This window comes from Girardinichthys multiradiatus, chromosome 5 (genome assembly GCF_021462225.1).
Source record: "Girardinichthys multiradiatus isolate DD_20200921_A chromosome 5, DD_fGirMul_XY1, whole genome shotgun sequence".
Taxonomy (NCBI): Eukaryota; Metazoa; Chordata; class Actinopteri; order Cyprinodontiformes; family Goodeidae; genus Girardinichthys; species Girardinichthys multiradiatus.
The window spans coordinates 42,977,419-42,994,657 of record NC_061798.1 but is presented as its reverse complement, the minus strand read 5'-3'; the positions used below and the strand labels follow the sequence as shown (position 1 = coordinate 42,994,657).

General features: G+C 39.3%; 1 protein-coding gene across 1 annotated transcript; it reads left to right on the top strand.

Annotated features, from left to right (window-relative positions):
* Positions 1-1,488: 1,488 nt before the first annotated feature.
* On the top strand, positions 1,489-17,187 carry LOC124867785 (PDZ and LIM domain protein 3-like). Its single transcript, XM_047364381.1, has 7 exons — positions 1,489-1,681; positions 11,456-11,607; positions 12,271-12,355; positions 12,430-12,617; positions 14,947-15,074; positions 15,986-16,097; positions 16,830-17,187. Exons 1-7 carry the CDS (start codon positions 1,589-1,591, stop codon positions 17,017-17,019), a joined length of 948 nt encoding a protein of 315 aa, XP_047220337.1. The 5' UTR covers positions 1,489-1,588; the 3' UTR covers positions 17,020-17,187.
* The last annotated feature ends 52 nt before the right edge of the window (positions 17,188-17,239 follow it).

The window sequence follows — 17,239 nt, the reverse complement described above, 5'->3', positions numbered from 1 at the left end:
TGTAGAAAATACATCTTTAATTTAAATGGCTTTCATGAATCATCTGATGCCATTTTAAACAGCTCACTGAAAATAGCTAAGTTTGAGTCTTCCTCTCTCAGTTACAGCCTCTGCACCAAAAAGTGTTGTGAGGACAACATGCTAGTGGTAAGGTTATTCTACTAAGTGATCAGATAAAGAGAGTTTCTAACCAGCCAATCACTGGTCCAAGATGAGAAACATCAAAATTAAATGATTTCTTTGAGCATCTCTATCAAAAATACGTATAAATTATACAAAAATGGACTCCTGTGAAATGACTACAATGTCTTTACCATTGGTTGTACAATTTATGACAATGTTTTGAAACTCTCAATGTTAATAATTAGTAATTAGCTTTGAATTAGTTACTAACTTGATTGCTTAAAATATTGAAGTGTTGCCATTTGTAATAAGGCTTCCATGGCAAACCTGTTATAAAATAACTATAACTCTGTAGATATTTACTAGCTAAAACTTTGCTAAGCAATATATTGTGACTTCAAGCAGTCTGTTATAGTGTGGAGAAGGGGAGGGGGTTAGATACTTCCATTCTGTAACTTTTATTAATATTCTCATCGTAACCATTCAAATAAACAAAGTGATCAGGAAATATTTAGAAAAGATGAGCAAAGCTCTGTGCAGATATTGAATACTTTTTGAATAATGTCATGTTCTTTATTTACATGCAGACATCTGTGGCTTAATGAAAGCCTGCAGATCTGAGGTAGATCATTTGTTTACAGAGAACCTTTATGCACAAAGGCATTTGGTTTTTCTTTTTCATAACGCTTTGATTATGATAAAAGCATAAAATAATCGCTTTAAGATGGTTGTAATAAGAGTTATTGCACACTAAAGGAGGGTTTTTTGAAAATGGAAAATATCTAATTTAAGTCAACATAAAATATACAATCTGATAAGACCAAAGAAAAAACTGTTAGAGAACAACCCACATAAAAAAGCTGGTTTGTTATTAAGGACCCAGGGTAAAAAGCTTCAGTCTCATCCAGATCTAAAGTGACTGGAATGTTCCTGCAAGGCCTCCAGGACCTCAGAAAGGAGCTTTGCCTTCAGAACCAAATAAGGACAGGAGCAGCTGGACCCATCAAGCAGAGCAAGAGGAGGCCTGCCAGACCTCCAGCATGTTTGGATGAAAAGCATTGGCAGTCTGACGGAGGCGGGTTTACGTCTCCACTCTGTTTACAAGTATCCCTGACGGTAAAGAGACCCTCGCAGCTAAACAAAGGTTCAGAATAACACAAAGGATCATAAAATTATCTTTTATTTGGTAAAACTCTGGCTTCTGTTGGGAGTGAAAAGGTAAAAAGAGAAGAAGAAATAAAAGTCCTTAAATGAGCTTGAGTAGTTGTAGACTGAAACTGCGTTCCTAAAATCTGACTATTACCTCACTGCGGGGGTGGGCTCTGTCCACTCCCCTCCCTTGAAGCTTCCCCACAGCATGGTTCAAAATCTCCATCACTTTCAAACTCCTCTACTCTGTAACTGTGATCTCTGCAGTGTGCACTTTAACTGTCTGCTGTTATCAGCTGGGAGATATTAAAAGGCCATGCCACTAAATGTTGTGCTGGATGGGCCGCCCCCCTGGGGTTTTCGGCTGGCAGGAGGAAAAGACTTCAACCAGCGGCTGACCATCTCCAGGGTGAGTGATGGGATGTGTTGAAAAAAGTTAACGTCAGGAGGTAAACAGAAGTTGTTTCGTGATCTAAGAATGTAAAAGAGTTTTGCTAAATATTCAGAAATGTACATTTAAACCTGTGTTCCCCCCTTGGGGAGTTCTGGGCAGGGGTTTCCTCCAGAGGTCTCCCAGTTTGGTTTACTGTTAACATTCTCCTTCCAGGATAGTTCATTCTAGAAACATTCCTGTGCAGCTTTGAGCTTGCACCTGTGCCACAGTGGATGCATGTGGCTTAGATACAAATAGCAGCTTACATTGCCCCATGGCACGTCCATTTGTCAGGCTCTCATGGAGTGGTCTTTAGACAGAAGAATTTAAGAGTGAGGAAAATATTTCCAGAAATAAAATCCAATCCTGAAAACTTAGATTTCCAATGAAAGCCTAATGAAGAACAAAAGGTCTTACCAAATGAGAAAAAGGAAACGTTGAATACTCAACATGCTGCATTCCTATTTATGCCGGCAGCTGAGTAAGGATGGAAAATATTACGATGGCATAATGATGGCAAAGTTGTTTGTTACATTGGTTATGACAATGCAGCTGACCAGAGGATAGTAAAAGTCAATTTTAGTTTAACTTTGTATCAAGCAGCTCATCATCGTTTTACTTGGGAATTCATTGACAAGATGTATAAGAAAAAGAAAGGTCCTTTTAGCAGTCAAAAACATTTAATTTCAGTGCTGTGAAAAAATATTTATCCCCTTACAGATGAATTATCATGACTGGATTTAAGTCCAGACTTCGACTACACCCATCCATATGGGGTGGACTTGCTGGTGTCCTTTTCTCCTTTGTCCTACTGTGTTGTAATTATTATGATTTTATTATTTAATATTTAATTAAATAATAATTTGGTCTGTTACATGTTGTCCTGTGGATACCAGCCCAGTAAGGCGGTGGTATCAGGACAATAGAGAAAAGGGAGAATTGAGCTCTGGCATTACTGAACAGCAAAACTCTGCACACACATGGAATAAATTCACACAATTTCTTAAAATACAAGAATTTATTTACAAAAAATAACTCAAAGTCAAATATTTTAATTGACAAACTCTTTACTATCCTAGAACAATCCAACTAAAACTACCAAGCAAAATAGCAATGGGCTATGTACAATATGAACAACTGAATCAAAGATGGTTAAAAACCATGACCAATAAAATGATGCGACGTTACCATTCAATGTCATTTATGTCTGAGAACCAAGGATTATCTTGAGGAATCTGGAAATGAGGTTTAATTAGTCTTGGAACTAACTTAGACAATAATTTGTATACCTTTAAACAACCATTCACATTGCAACATCAGAAGAGCAGATAAAACACTATTTTAACAAATATTTTAAAAAAGATATTTGCTGAATATAAACCAACTTTCTGCATAATTAATCATCAATGGTGTTTAATTAGCTTTCTTAATTTAGTACAATAATATTTAAGGAAATATTAAGAAAATATTAAAATAATATTTAAGGAAATATTTTTAATCGGAACCAACAACCTTTCAGGATAAATGATTCTTAATGGTGTTTAATTAGCTATAATTTTAAATAAAATAATATTTTATGTATTTTATAAATATTATTTAGAAAATTTTAAAATAATATTTTAATATGCCATCATCTGCTGGGGAAGCAGCATCAGAGCCAGGGACTTAAAAAAGCTCAACAAGGTGATAAAGAAGACTGGCTCTGTTCTTGGGACTCCTCTGGAACCTCTGGAGATCATTGTGCAAGGAGGATTCTTCATAAAATGAAGAACATTATGGAGAACCCTGAGCATCCTCTTTATAAGACTGCCTTACAACAACAGATTGTCTCCAGTCAGAAGTTTCTTTAGATCTGTTGTAAGACAGACCGCTTCAGGAGATCCTTCCTGCCCACAGCCATCAGCATCTACAACGGCTCTTTAAAGAAACCTGCAGAATATGAGCTACAACAACATTTAATTTCCCTTTGGGATGAATAAAGTATTTTAGAATTGAATTGAATTAAGGTTTTAACCCAATGTACTGCATAACCAAAGTGAACATAAGTTTACAAACTGATGGTTGGGTCTTCTTTAAGATTTAATTTGGCAGAGAACAAAATTCATGGTTCCAAGTCATCCGGGTCCAAAAGCAGCAGAGAAGCCCCAGACCATCACACCACTGTACTACCACCATGTTTGGTTGTCTATATAATCTTTTTCTGAAATGCTGTTAGTGTAATACCAGATGTAACGAGATGCACACCTTCCGACAAGTTCCAAGAACAAAAAAGTCAAAGAAATGTTTTATCTGACATACAGAAACTGATGGGAAAACTGAAAGGTTGTGGGTATTAGCCACTCTTTACCAACATATTTGACCTTGCTCAACTTTTTTTCCACATTCACAAATCCCAAAGGCAAGAACAACAATGTCTCCTTTGTGTTTGGATTAATCTGTGAGCCTAATCCCCCAGAGTTACAAAGGCTAAAATGAGAGGACATGAGTAATCCCAGTCTCTGTTGGGGTTAGCGTTCATCTATATTTAGGGAAAGACCTCAGGAACTAAATAAAAGTGTAGTTATATAGCCGGCTGTACCCAGTAACCTCACACCTGTCGTGTCAGTGGATACTCAGAGGTCTTTATTAGAGCAGTGATGAGAGAGGCTTGAGATGGTTAAGAAATGACGGAGAAGAGAGGAGTGCTGCAGCGAACTCACCAGCTTCGTTCAAGCACAACTGAATTTAGCATCTCCACTCGCTGCCATTTTTGGTCAGGAACATCCTCCTTGGAATGACTCACTGGCGTTCCCAGTTGCTTGTGGAAAGTAAACACAAGATGAGAACCATCCTTTCCTCAGCAAACGGCAGCTTCAGAAGCCACACAGTCTCACATGTACACAGAGATCAGTCCTCTCCTCATTACATTCAGTAAAGATGCTGAATAACTCTTTAAATTATGGTGTCTGTTGAACTATTCTAGACTGAATGATGGAGTGAGGAAGAAAAATACAAAATTAATGAGTGATTAACACGAATTAGAGGAAAAGAATTGACTAATTAAAAAAATTTAAAATAATTAGTCAATTAACTTATATAAATAAGTATGAAAATGACTAAATTAATAATTAATAAAATTCTGACTAAGTTTTAACTTCTGGTTAAATTTTTTTTTTATTATTTAGACATAATCACACACTGGTAGTTACTGCCCATCCGTGTATTTTGAACTCATGACAAATATTGAATGGGAAGGGGGGGTTGTGAATATGTAGTTTAATATAGATTCACAAGCAGTGTTCACCTGTAGTCTGTGGATGGATTTGTATTAAATCAATGACATTCTTTCGAGGATTCACTAATTGCAAAATGCTGCATAGTTTGTGCCTCATTAACCCCACCCACACACATAGATATACTGTTTATTGTGTGTTTCTCTCACTGAGTATAACATACTTTGTAAAGGATTTTTGAATTATTAAACTTTGAAAGGGTCTCTTTGTGTATCAGTTGTTTAGTGAGTTCAAAATAATAGTACAAATCAAAATCTGGAGGGAGATAGTCCAGCCCCTCTCAAGGAGATGGATTCCAGAGCCCACGCTATGTGCGGTTCAAGGAGGGGCCCACAGGGAGAGGCGGCAGGCTGGGGTGGGTTTGCTTGTTGCCCCCCAGCTCAGCTGTCTCGTGTTGGGGTTTATCCCAATGGAGGAGAGGGTCGCATCCCTGCGCCTCCGGGTTGGGGACAGGTCTCTGACTATCATTTCAGCCTACGGGCCGAGCGGTAGTGCGGAGTACCGGGCCTTCTTGGCGTCCCTGTCGGGGGTGCTGGATAGTGCCGCTCCCGGGGACTCAATTATTCTGCTGGGGACTTCAATGCCCACATGGGAAACGACTGTGACACCTGGAGAGGCGTGTTCGATAGGAATGGCCTCCCCGATCTGAATCCGAGTGGTGTTTCATTATTGGACTTCTGTGCTAGTCACGGATTGTCCATAATGAACACCATGTTCAAGCGTAAGGGTGTCCATCAGTGCACTTGGCACCAGGATACCCTAGACAGGAGGTTGATGATTGACTTTGTTGTCGTATCATCAGATCTTCGGCCGCATGTTTTGGACACTTGGGTGAAGAGAGGGGCTGAACTGTCCTCTGATCACCAGTGGATCAGCCAGCTCCTGGCTTGTTCTATTTGAACAAGCCAGGAGCCAGATGTCTAACATCTAATTTCTTCTATTCAGTAGATAATCCACCAGCAGCTTCGACCTTCAGCAGAGAACATGGAGTATCAACAACAATGATAACGCTGCCTCCAACAGCTCCAGCAGAAACAACCGGCCAGTTGGCTGAGAAAGAGAGGTCATCACAAAAGGTCTCCCTGTCAAAATCCACAGGAGAAGTGGACCCCCCCGTTATACCCCCAAAACCCAGACCCAAACTGACACCCCCATCAAACCCCCCTCGCCCCACACCCCGACCCAGACTGCACAGAACTCTCCCATCTCCCCACTGAGCCCGCTTTTTGCTTTACTGGATTCTGACAACATGAAAGGAGCTGTTAAACTCGGGACCCAAATGTCTCTGACCTCTTCTCCATTTAACAACCCCCGTGGCCGAGGCCCTGCTACTGGACCAACATCTTCCAAATGCCGCAGACCTCCACCACCTCCTAATCTATCTCCTAATCAGGACCTTCAAATCACTTCTGCCTAAAAAGTCGATCAGACAGCTGCAGTTGATCCAGAACGCTGCTGCCCGCGTCCTCACTAGAACTAAGAAAGTGGAGCACATCACCCCGGTTCTAAAGTCCCTACACTGGCTCCCTGTAGCTCAGAGAATAGAGTTTAAAATACTTTTGTTAGTCTATAAATCACTGAATGGCTTTGCACCAAAATAAATTACAGACTTGTTGTCAGTGTATCAACCACCCAGACCACTCAGGTCTTCTGGCTCAAATCTACTCTGCATACCCAAAACCAGAACCAAATATGGAGAAGCAGCTTTTAGTTCTTATGCTCCAATAATCTGGAATAAACTCCCAGAAAACTGTAAAAGCGCTGAAACCCTAAGTTACTTTAAATCAAGATTAAAAACCTATTTGTTTAGAGTGGCCTTTGACTGTGCTATCTAAACATTATTAGTTACGTTTTCAGTCCAATTTTCCTTTCATTTTCTTATCCATCATTCTATTCTCTTTATTTTATTTTAATTTTTTTATTTACCTTTGTTGTTTGATTTTCTGTATCATTGTAATGTTTTTTCCGTATGTACAGCACCTTGAGTACTCGAGGGTTCATGGAAGTTTGCCCAACCGGTCCACATGTGTTTTGTGGACCTGAAGAAGGCATTCGGGGGTGCTCCAGGAGTATGGAATCGGGGGCCCTTTACTAGGGGCCATCCGGTCTCTGTACAAGCGGAGCAGGAGTTTGGTCCTCATCGCTGGCACCAAGTCGGACCTGTTTCCCGGTGCATGTTGGACTCTGGCAGGGCTGCCACTTGTCACCGGTCCTGTTCATAACTTTTATGGACAGGATTTCTAGGTGCAGCCAAGGGCCAGAGGGGGTCTGGTTTGGGGACTCTGCCGGTCCGTTGCGGTGAAGAGAGAGCTGAGCCAAAAAGCGAAGCTCTCGATTTACCGGTCACTCTACGTTCCTACCCTCACCGATGGCCAAGAACTTTGGGTCATGACCGAAAGAACGAGATCCCGGATACAAGCGGCTGAAATGAGCTTCCTCCGTAGGGTGGCCGGGCACTCCCTTAGAGATAGGGTGAGGAGCTTGGCCATCCGGGAGGGGCTCGGAGTAGAGCTGCTGCTCCTCCACATTGAGAGGAGCCAGTTGAGGTGGCTCAGGCATCTATATCGGATGCCTCCTGGACGCCTTCCTCGGGAGGTGTTCCAGGCACGTCCCATCGGGAGGAGGCCCAGGGGACAGCCCAGGACACGCTGGAGGGACTATGTCTCTTGGGCTGGCCTGGGAATGCCTTGGGCTCCCCCCAGAGGAGCTGGAGGAGGTGTCTGGGGAGAGAGACGTCTGGGCGTCTCTGCTGAGTCTGCTGCCCCCGCGGCCCTTGTCCCGGATAAAGCGGAAGACGACGAGACGAGAAAATCTGGAGGTGTGAAACAATGTGTATGGGTGTATTTTAAAGAAAAAGGGGAAAAAAGTAACTAAAACAAAATGAAAATGCATTAAAGTGGTTGTGTTTTCAATAGAAATGTTTAATAGAAACTAAGCTGTAATTAAATAAAAGAAATCTGAGCAGAAAATCTGAACAGAAATAAGGTTCACTGACAATAAATCAGTGGAACCGTCTGACAGCAGGTCTTCAACAAATACTCTACTATAAATTACTGCTCCCTTTTGGCACCATGAAACCTCCTCTCTACACTTTCATCCACAGTTATTTATAGGCGGATGACCAAATCTTACTTCAGTGTAACATCTCTGTGTAGCTCAGCTTGTTATGTCCACTAATGCAATATGACTGAGTATAAGCCATGATCTGTGTAGCATTCGTGGGAATGGCTGGTTCAGCTTGAAACTGTCTCCTGAGATATTCTTTGATGCTGCGCTGGAAATACTTTCTCATCTTCATCACTTCCTGGCCATCAAATTACATACTCCATCTGGTTGCTGTCACATCAAAAGCTTTAGTTCTTGCCATGACACACATCCCACCAGGGTAATGTAGTGCAGCAGAAGTGCTCCTCCCCCTGCTGGATCCCAGTGAGCTGCCACTGTTTTGCTGACATTCCTAGGAAAACTAAAGATGAAGGTCATGAACAAATCATCTCTGCTGTTAGTTTGTCTGAATAGTTGGGCTTCCTAGCTGAGAGTGGCTTTTGTATTTTGGAGACATATTTAGGCCAGGTGAGACTTAGGTAGAGAGAATCTCACTTTGATCCCAGCAGGAAAAGAAAACAAGGATCGCCAGCCACTAAGAACAGCATAAAGTGATGACTTGCCATTGATGAAGAACAGACAAAGAATTTTCAAAAGATCTCTACCATCTTGTTTTAGAGAGAAAAAGCATATAATAGCATCCAGCATTGTATTTGTTATGGCTATGGAACATACATATTGCTGAAAATCCCCAAAATTCAAACAACAGTGTAACAAAGAGGTTTGACATAATTGAGATGCTGTACAACCTGGTCAGGTCAACACTCCTTTGCAGGTGCAATAACTGTCTGGCACTAACACTCAAAGTAATAAATAGATTTGAATTTGAAGGAAAATGATACATGAATGTCTATCCAATCTTTTCACTGATTAGACTGGATTTAGGTCTTTACTTTGACTAGGGCGTTCTAATAAATCTAAACTCTTTTCAGGTTTCTGCCCTGTTTTCATTCAGGATTCTCCTATGTTTAGCTCCATCCATCTAGTTGATATACTAACAACTCTGACCAGCTTCTTTGCTAAGGATCCCCATATCATGATGCTGCCACCACCATCAGAGCGATGTACAGTGTTAGTTTTTCTGTATCAAAGATTGTTCAACACTTAGGCCAAACTTACCTAGGCCTATGTTGTAGAGTTTACATTTAACAATTGTCCTGACAATAGATTCTTCTACCTGAACTGTGACTCTCATCAACTCCTCCAGAGTTACCATCGACCTCTTAGCTGCTTCTCTGTTTTATGATTACCTTGCCTGGCCTGTCAGTTTAGGCGGACAGCCATGTCTTAGTAAGTTTGTGCTTGTGCCTTACAGTTTCTATTTTCAGGTGATGGGCTGGACAGTGTTCAGGGAGATGTTCAAAGTTTGGGATTTTTGTTTTACAATCTCTGCCTTTTAAACTATGCTCAAAAAAGTCAGACATAAAGACTTTTGTGCTGTATCTCTTCATCTTCACCAATGTTCTCAGACAAACCTTTGAAGCCTTCACAGAATAGCTGTACTTATTGTATACTGAGATTACAGCTTGACTCTATTTATTACATCTAAAGGCAGTTGTTTGCACAGGATTTTATATATTTGTAATCTGACAAAATGTGAAACTACAAGCAAAATGAATACATTTGCAAATAACCACATCCTCCTACAGTCTTTACAACATATGAATCTAGTTAGATTTATTTTGAGTATTGCAAACAACTAAGTACACTCTTTAAAGTGTTGCCTGTTATATGGAGGAGTTAAACACAAACTTAATTAAACCTTTTAGGGAGGATGGAGAGGGAGGGCCTGTAAAATACTAAAACATCCATCTTGAATAGGCTTTATTTAATGAGTCACTCAAAATAAAAATAAATTCTGTATTTATTACCAGCAACTTCTTTTGGTTTTCTTTTTCAGGATAAAAATTAAGCCCAGAGGTCACAATCCTCTCATGACCTCTCCAGCTCATGACAGTCAGCACTTTTCTAAATGTTATAGACGTTTTGTTTTTACTTGCATTTGAAACTCCAGATACATTAGATTAATTGTTGGGGTTGGGTTTATTAATATTTAATCAAATAAATGAAAAACTAAATAATCAGTAGACGAGAGTTACATTTAAAAGTCCCGCTCTCAGAATACAGACTACAGATAAGACAAAGTGCAATATAATTAACAGATAGCAAGTGTTTGGTAAGGTTTTTAAACAGAGAAAATATGTAGAGCAGATTTCATACTCCAAGATGTGAGTTCAAAATTTGTGATAATCATGAACTGTACTTAACAATAGTTAGAAATGCTACATTAATGCATTACGCCAAAACAAATTCCTTGTATGTCCAAAAACGTACTTGGCAATAAAGCTTTTCTGATTCTGATTCTGATTCTGATTATGTGAAATGGTACATCAGCTGGAAGAGCAAAGACCAGAGATTTATCATCATAAAAACACACTTTAGGTCATTAAAGCTCTGTTGGAAATTAATGCAGGAGTGTTTCATTTATTTTCCATTTTAGCACAGAATGAAACATTTGAAATGAAGCAAAGTTCAGAAATGAAGCAAATTTTAATGAAATCTGCATTTGTCATATATTGTAAAACAAGATGAGGTTATATAGTTTTAACAATGTAACCCACACAAAACAAACCAAGCCTCTCCTTGGGCTTGGTAATGGTGTCCTACGCAAACTAAAACTTACACTCAAACATGTTCAGATGCATATATGAAGACATGAATCAGGCACAGACACAACATATAGTTAAGTCCCATGTTATTCACTCCCCGGGGGATTTAGACTTAAGGTAATTTTTTTTTACTAAAATGTTTCTTTTGACTAGAAGTAATATTCATGTTTTAGTCATGCAACCAGAGACCCAGCTTGAATCTGATAGAGAATCAGTGGAGGGAGCTAAAGATTAGGGTGATGGCAATGAGGCTTGGAGCTCATCACCAAAGATAAATCATCAGAATACCAGAGAAAACACGCATAAACCTGGTCAGCCATTATAAGAATGGTTGACTATAAAGGTTGTTGTCAATGAAGATTTTTTTTCCAACAGATTTATATAAATCCTTTTTGACAGGAATCTTTTAACGTTAATAAAAGCAGATGGTTTTTCACAATGCATACTTCTTTTATATTCTTTTATTTACTTTTGGGAGATACTTCTTCACTAAATGAAAATAATTTTATATTTAAATCTGATAGGGTTATGAAAAAAAACATATTTCCTAACTACTGTAGAGCAAACTTGCTTCTGATATTGCAAGGCAACCAGCCCCACCATTTTGTTTGCTCAGGCTCCCTGCACAGGACACAAAAAACATAAATGGTTATCTGTTTATTTCTTCCCATGTTTTCTCTGTTTGCCTATCTGGTCCCATTCAGGTCACTCCCGGTAGTAAAGCGTCCGATGCCAACCTGTGTGCTGGCGACGTCATCCTGTCCATCGAGGGAGTCCCGGCCATAGACATGCTGCACTGTGAGGCCCAGAGCAAAATCAAGGAATGCTCCCACCAGCTCCGCCTCATTGTAGAAAGGTGAGACACACACAAACACTGACATAAAGAAACACCTGCTATCCTATAAATTCATGAAATACACAAACATACTGTTTGTGAAGAAGGAAAACGGATTATGTGAAGGTATCTGATTACAAAATATCTCAAAATGACCTTGTTTACTGGCTCTGCATTGTGCCCAGAGATTACTTTTGTTGTTAAGGCCATAACAATAAACTGAATTGAATCAGGAAATATTGTTCCGGCCCTGTCATTTACAAGGAGTCTGTCCAGGGTGTTAACTGCCCTCAGAAGACAGTAGTTTCATTTTTATGTCAGGATATGAGCTGAAACACTCAAGGTTGAATTTGATAGGATTGTTGTCTCAGGTGCTGCTGTGACAAAACCTCCATATGTCATATTAATTTATTTAGAGCTTGAAGTCATTTCATCTTATGATTCTGCAAGAAATGAGCAATTATGACTAATGTTTTTATTTCTAAAGGTCTATATTACTAATGCTGTTCTAAAAAAAGCAAAACAATGAGACACTTTAGGCGAAAGCTAAAAGAAAATATATGACGGTTATGTTCTGCAGCAAATAGAACATATTTTCAGCTTTATTTTATAGGTTAAAAAATGTTGGGCATGAACAGATTATTAAAACGTGCTGCTCTGATGAGATTTGTGTGTAATTACCAGGAATGAATCAAGGCTGTGGACTCCTCAGGTTGTGGAGGATGGAAGAGCTCATCCATTTAAAATAAACCTGGAAACAGAACAGCAGGTTTGTGAGAAATATCACACCATTCTCCATTTCAACATAAAGAAAACTCAAAATATTTTTTTCCCTTCCTGCAGGAATATAAACCGATTGGCACTGCTCACAACCGGAAAGCTCAGCCGTTTGTGGCAGCGGCAAACATCGACGACAAGCGTCAGGTGGTCAGCACGTCCTACAACACTCCTATAGGCCTGTACTCCAAAGGCAACATCCAGGACGCCATGGAGGGCCAGATCCGAGGCCTGGTTCATCAAAAGCCTGAGAGGTGGTCACAATTCACTATACAGATGCTGACATGTTGGTACCTTTTCATAATTTAAAAAAAACACAACAATCTTTGAAATAACTTGAAAAAAACAAAAAGTATAATGGAATTCCTTATTTTTATTCCATATTTAACACAGACCAGAAATTGTTTTTAATTATTGATTTAGCTGAACTTGTTCTTTAATTAATCAATACATTGGATGGACAATAAAGATGTTTCTCTCGGATTATAATGTTGTGGCAGCACTTTTTGCAGGATTACCCGTCTGACCCACTCTTCCCGAGTAAACAATTGAACCTGTCTTAGGTTTGAAGAACACGCTGCAGTTTTTAGATCTTTGAACTGCTGGCATTCAGATCTCATGCAGAGCCAATTAAAAACAGTCCAGTGCATTCTCAGCTATTCTTGGATGTCTTTAGCTCCATAGAGCTTTCTAACAGTGGGGACTACTTTTCACTCCAGGATATCTTGGTAGTCTTTAGACTTCATTGTGCCCTGCACAGAACCAAGGTTTTCCACGCCAGATGGAGCTTCAAAACAAAACGAGCTCCCTCCTTGTTTCACAGTAATGGCCTCCTTTTGGAAACATTGAGCAGATGTGACTGACCAAAAAGCTATAGTTTTGTCTCATTAGGTTAAAGGTCATTGACCCAGGAGTTTTGGGGTTTGTCAACATACATTCTGGTGAAACCCACTTTGGATATTTTGGTCAGTAGAGGAGCCCCCCTGGCTCCAGGTCTTATGGTTCAAAATGTGACACATGGTGCAATCAAAAAGGGACGTATCTTAACCATGGAGCTCAATGGTCTGACCAACCAAGGGTTGCATTTCCTCTGTCATCCACATCCTGGGAGGTTAGCTAAAGTGACGTGAATCTTATACTTTTAAATAATATTGGCAACTGTAGTCACATACATATGAAGTTGACAGGAGACGGTCCTGTTGCCTTTACCTTCAACATGGATATCCACAAACTTCTTTCAGAGCCCCATTAAAACTCTCTTTGCTTTCTGAAAGTTAAGATTGAAAAGGAAAGGGAAAGGGAAGGTCTCTTTTTTTTAACTGGTTCTCAGAAAGAGGTAGCCATTTCTAAGCATAAGCCTAAGCTACAATGGCTTCCTTTAGGCATAGAATCAAGTGAAAAGCTGAATAAAAGTCAAAATTACCAAAAGTAAAATACAAGAGACACTAAATAAACATATAAAGCTGGGAATAAGCTGTGAACTATATCCAGAAAATCATTTAAAACCTGAGGGATGTGGCTTTAAAACCTTCACTGGCTATTCATTCATTTTTAAAATGTGTACAACCCACATTCCCTTTATTATTTTTCCTGAAATAGCTTGACTTCAATCATGCTCCTGAATGACAATATTCCTCAGATCATTAAAATGGAGTGAGCCTCAACTGAAATTTTAAAACAATGTATTTGTGTTTTGTTGATAGTGTTTAAAAGTTGTAGCTGTGGAGCTGCCACTCTGTGCTTTCAATTGTAATTAAAAAACTAATTATAGGGCATTAGTGAAAATAGTTCATTTGTAACAATGAGAACATATCTACTGGTTGGCGTGTGTTTTAAGCTCTAAGGTTCATAACTTATAAAATGACTTTGAATAAAATTCTTTAAAGTTAAATAAACCAAAAGTAATTAACAGCGAATGAGCTGTGTTAAACTAAAGGTTTGCAAGAGAATCTGTTGTTTTAGCATTAAAACGCCTCTGCTTTGGTGCCACCTTATGGGCAAACTTTGCACTTCCATAACTTCAACAACTAAACAAAAAAAAACAAAGAAAACGATTGAAAAAGCTTCCTTTTTAAACTCTGTTATATTTTGTTGTTTGAATCATAATCCTGTCATGTACTATTTGTTACCTCTCTGTTAACATTCCTCTCATTCAAATGCATTCAATTAGTTTTCCAGCTTCCCAACATTCTCAAATGGATTTTAACTGATTATCTGGAATGCAGTATGTAACTCTGAGAACAGCAGATAATAAGGAGTCTTTTTAACTTTTAACCTGCATAAGACATAAATTACAACCCACCATAATTTTCATGTGTCAAAACTTTACATGGAATACTTCGTGTTGATGGTTAAACTGCAAGCATATTAGAGGAATTCATCGTTAAACAAAATAATAAAAATGAAATCTATTAATTCAATAACTTCTTTATTGGAAAAATACTGACCAATCAAATAAGCCTTTTAAGGCTTAGCCAGTTCAATACATCCTCCTTAACTGATTGTAGGTCATTTGGAAGAGTTTATATCTGTGCATAAATCTTCCTGTCTCTGAATTTTAATGTCTCTGAATGTTCTGCTCAGTCCCAGGACTCTGACCAGCATCGAGGAATCTGACGTGTACCGAATGTTACAGAAGGATGAGGACGACACCCAGGAGCCTCGGCAGTCCGGCTCATTCAAAGCCCTGCAGGAGTTTATTGAAAGTGATGGTGAGGTGATGCATCTCCTTCAAAACACCACCAGCATTTTTATTTTTTTCCTAAATATGTGGGTGTTTTTTCCTTTGTGCATTATTTAGTTAATTATTGCTTGTTCCATTTGTTTGATGGAATCAGATGTGCTCATGAACATATATATATAGAGTTGTCTTTCTGTTTGTGTATGCAAAGATTGAGGCCTGAAACTCAGGTGCAACCAGTTTCTGTGTAATTAACTGGTCGCTGTTTTACAAGAGAATGTTGTACAAGTGCCACACCCTCCATATTGTTAGATACTACAGCTGGGAGGAAGTGGGTTGAGTATCAGTGAAAGACTATTGTGTAAAGTTTATAGTACATTATATACTGTTTTAACTAAAGAAAGGCATATTATTGACTTCTGATCATTTTTGAGGTCTTTTGACACGCCTTTACATGTGTTTAATTGTTTTATTACCAACTTTTAGAGAAATAAGTCTTTTTTTTTTTCCTTTAATTCCTTAAATGTTGTTTCCAGGAGTTAATATCCTGTTTTACAGAGCAAAAATAATCTCTCTAACAGTAGGTAAATGATTTATGCCACACTGTAAACACCAAACAGGAACCAAGAAAGCCAAACAAAATGTCACTGAGACACATTCCCATTATTAATCAAGTGCTGTGTTCTTAAAGTTTGATTTTATATCAATACAAAAGCGCTTTGTGTTTCCTTGGTTGCATAGAAAAAAATGTGTCCTGGTTGAGCTTAAGTAGAAAATATGCTTTGAGCCACAGAGGAAGCATCAATTAGGATTGACGGGGTTATTGTGTGTCCCTGTTCCTGAAGAGCTCCTCCCGTATATGCCTCAAGTGTTTGGCTTTAATTTATGTGATACAGTCACATGAGGTTGTTTTGTTGAGAGGTTTCTGTCTCATGCATCCAGGCACTCGACCCATTGTGACTCGCACAGTGAAAGCCCCCACGACCAAACCCACTCCGCCTACAGGAAACCTGCAGAAGCTGCCCGTCTGTGACAAGTGTGGGAATGGGATTGTGTGAGTAAAAACAGATCAAATCATCTGGGGTTTTCATTAAGACCCTGCTTGCAAAAATACGAGCAAAAAGGATTGGCTATGATAACGTAGACCCCGAAGCTTGCATAGAGAGGTTGTTACATATATATTTACAGTAAATTATACTAGTGCTTTTATGTATTGTTTTATTTTGCCAGTAAAGATTTCATTATCTTAGTGTAAACATTTAAATTAAGCATAATTTATTTATACTGACCTTAGGAGCTCCTGCTCGGACCTCCTTTTCCTCCTCTTCCTCATCGCTTTATACTATGTCAGGGCTTTTGTTTAGCAGTCTGAAAAACAGGCTTTGCATTTGAATTGCAGGCTGATGAACGCACAACTTATTTTGGCCTTTCAGTATCCTTCTATCACTACTGAAACCAGGCTCCCCGATGCTACCCCAAAGACCAGGATATTCTGCTCCTACGATAAAAAAGACACCATAATCTCACCAAAGAGGTGTTATTTATGCTTAAAACAGCCAATGAACTTATCATCCATCATGCCTTCACTCATGATGGACCCCAAAAAACATTTTCAAAACTCTGCAGAGATTATTCACATTTGGCAAAGGTATTTGGAGAGCTAAATGAGGGAAAACCTGGGTTTGCACGTGCTACTAGTTCTGAACCTAGACACGAAAGCAGATGTCCTGAAACGTAAAAGTTCTTTTTTTTTTAAATCTCTCCTTCTCTGCTTTTGATGCTGCAGCGGGACAGTGGTGAAAGCCCGAGACAAATATCGACACCCAGGTTGCTTTGTGTGTGCCGACTGTGACGTCAACCTGAAACAGAAAGGATATTTCTTTGTTGAAGGCCAGCTGTACTGTGAGATTCATGCTCGAGCCAGAATGAGACCACCAGAGGGGCACGACCTCATCACGACATTTCCCTCCTCCTAGATCCTTCCCCTAATTAGCTCCGACACAAACCCTTCAGCAACTCCTCTCAGGTCCTACATCTGTTTTATGTTTACTTCTGCACTCCGTTCTTGTTTGTGCAAAATATTTAGAGCTGTGTGATGCTTCCCAATGTAACATTTTGACTAGTAAATCACATTTTGCAGCTGATAACTGGACACTGTCATTATTTAAGCGGTGCAAAGGTCATCACTATAAATCA

Bases quoted from the DNA above. Each gene is read 5' to 3' on its own strand.
- LOC124867785 (XM_047364381.1), top strand. From the start codon at position 1,589: ATGCCACTAAATGTTGTGCTGGATGGGCCGCCCCCCTGGGGTTTTCGG. The intron at 1,682-11,455 runs GTGAGTGATGGG...GGTCCCATTCAG, and splicing joins AGCGGCTGACCATCTCCAGG to GTCACTCCCGGTAGTAAAGC. The intron at 11,608-12,270 runs GTGAGACACACA...TGTAATTACCAG, and splicing joins CTCCGCCTCATTGTAGAAAG to GAATGAATCAAGGCTGTGGA.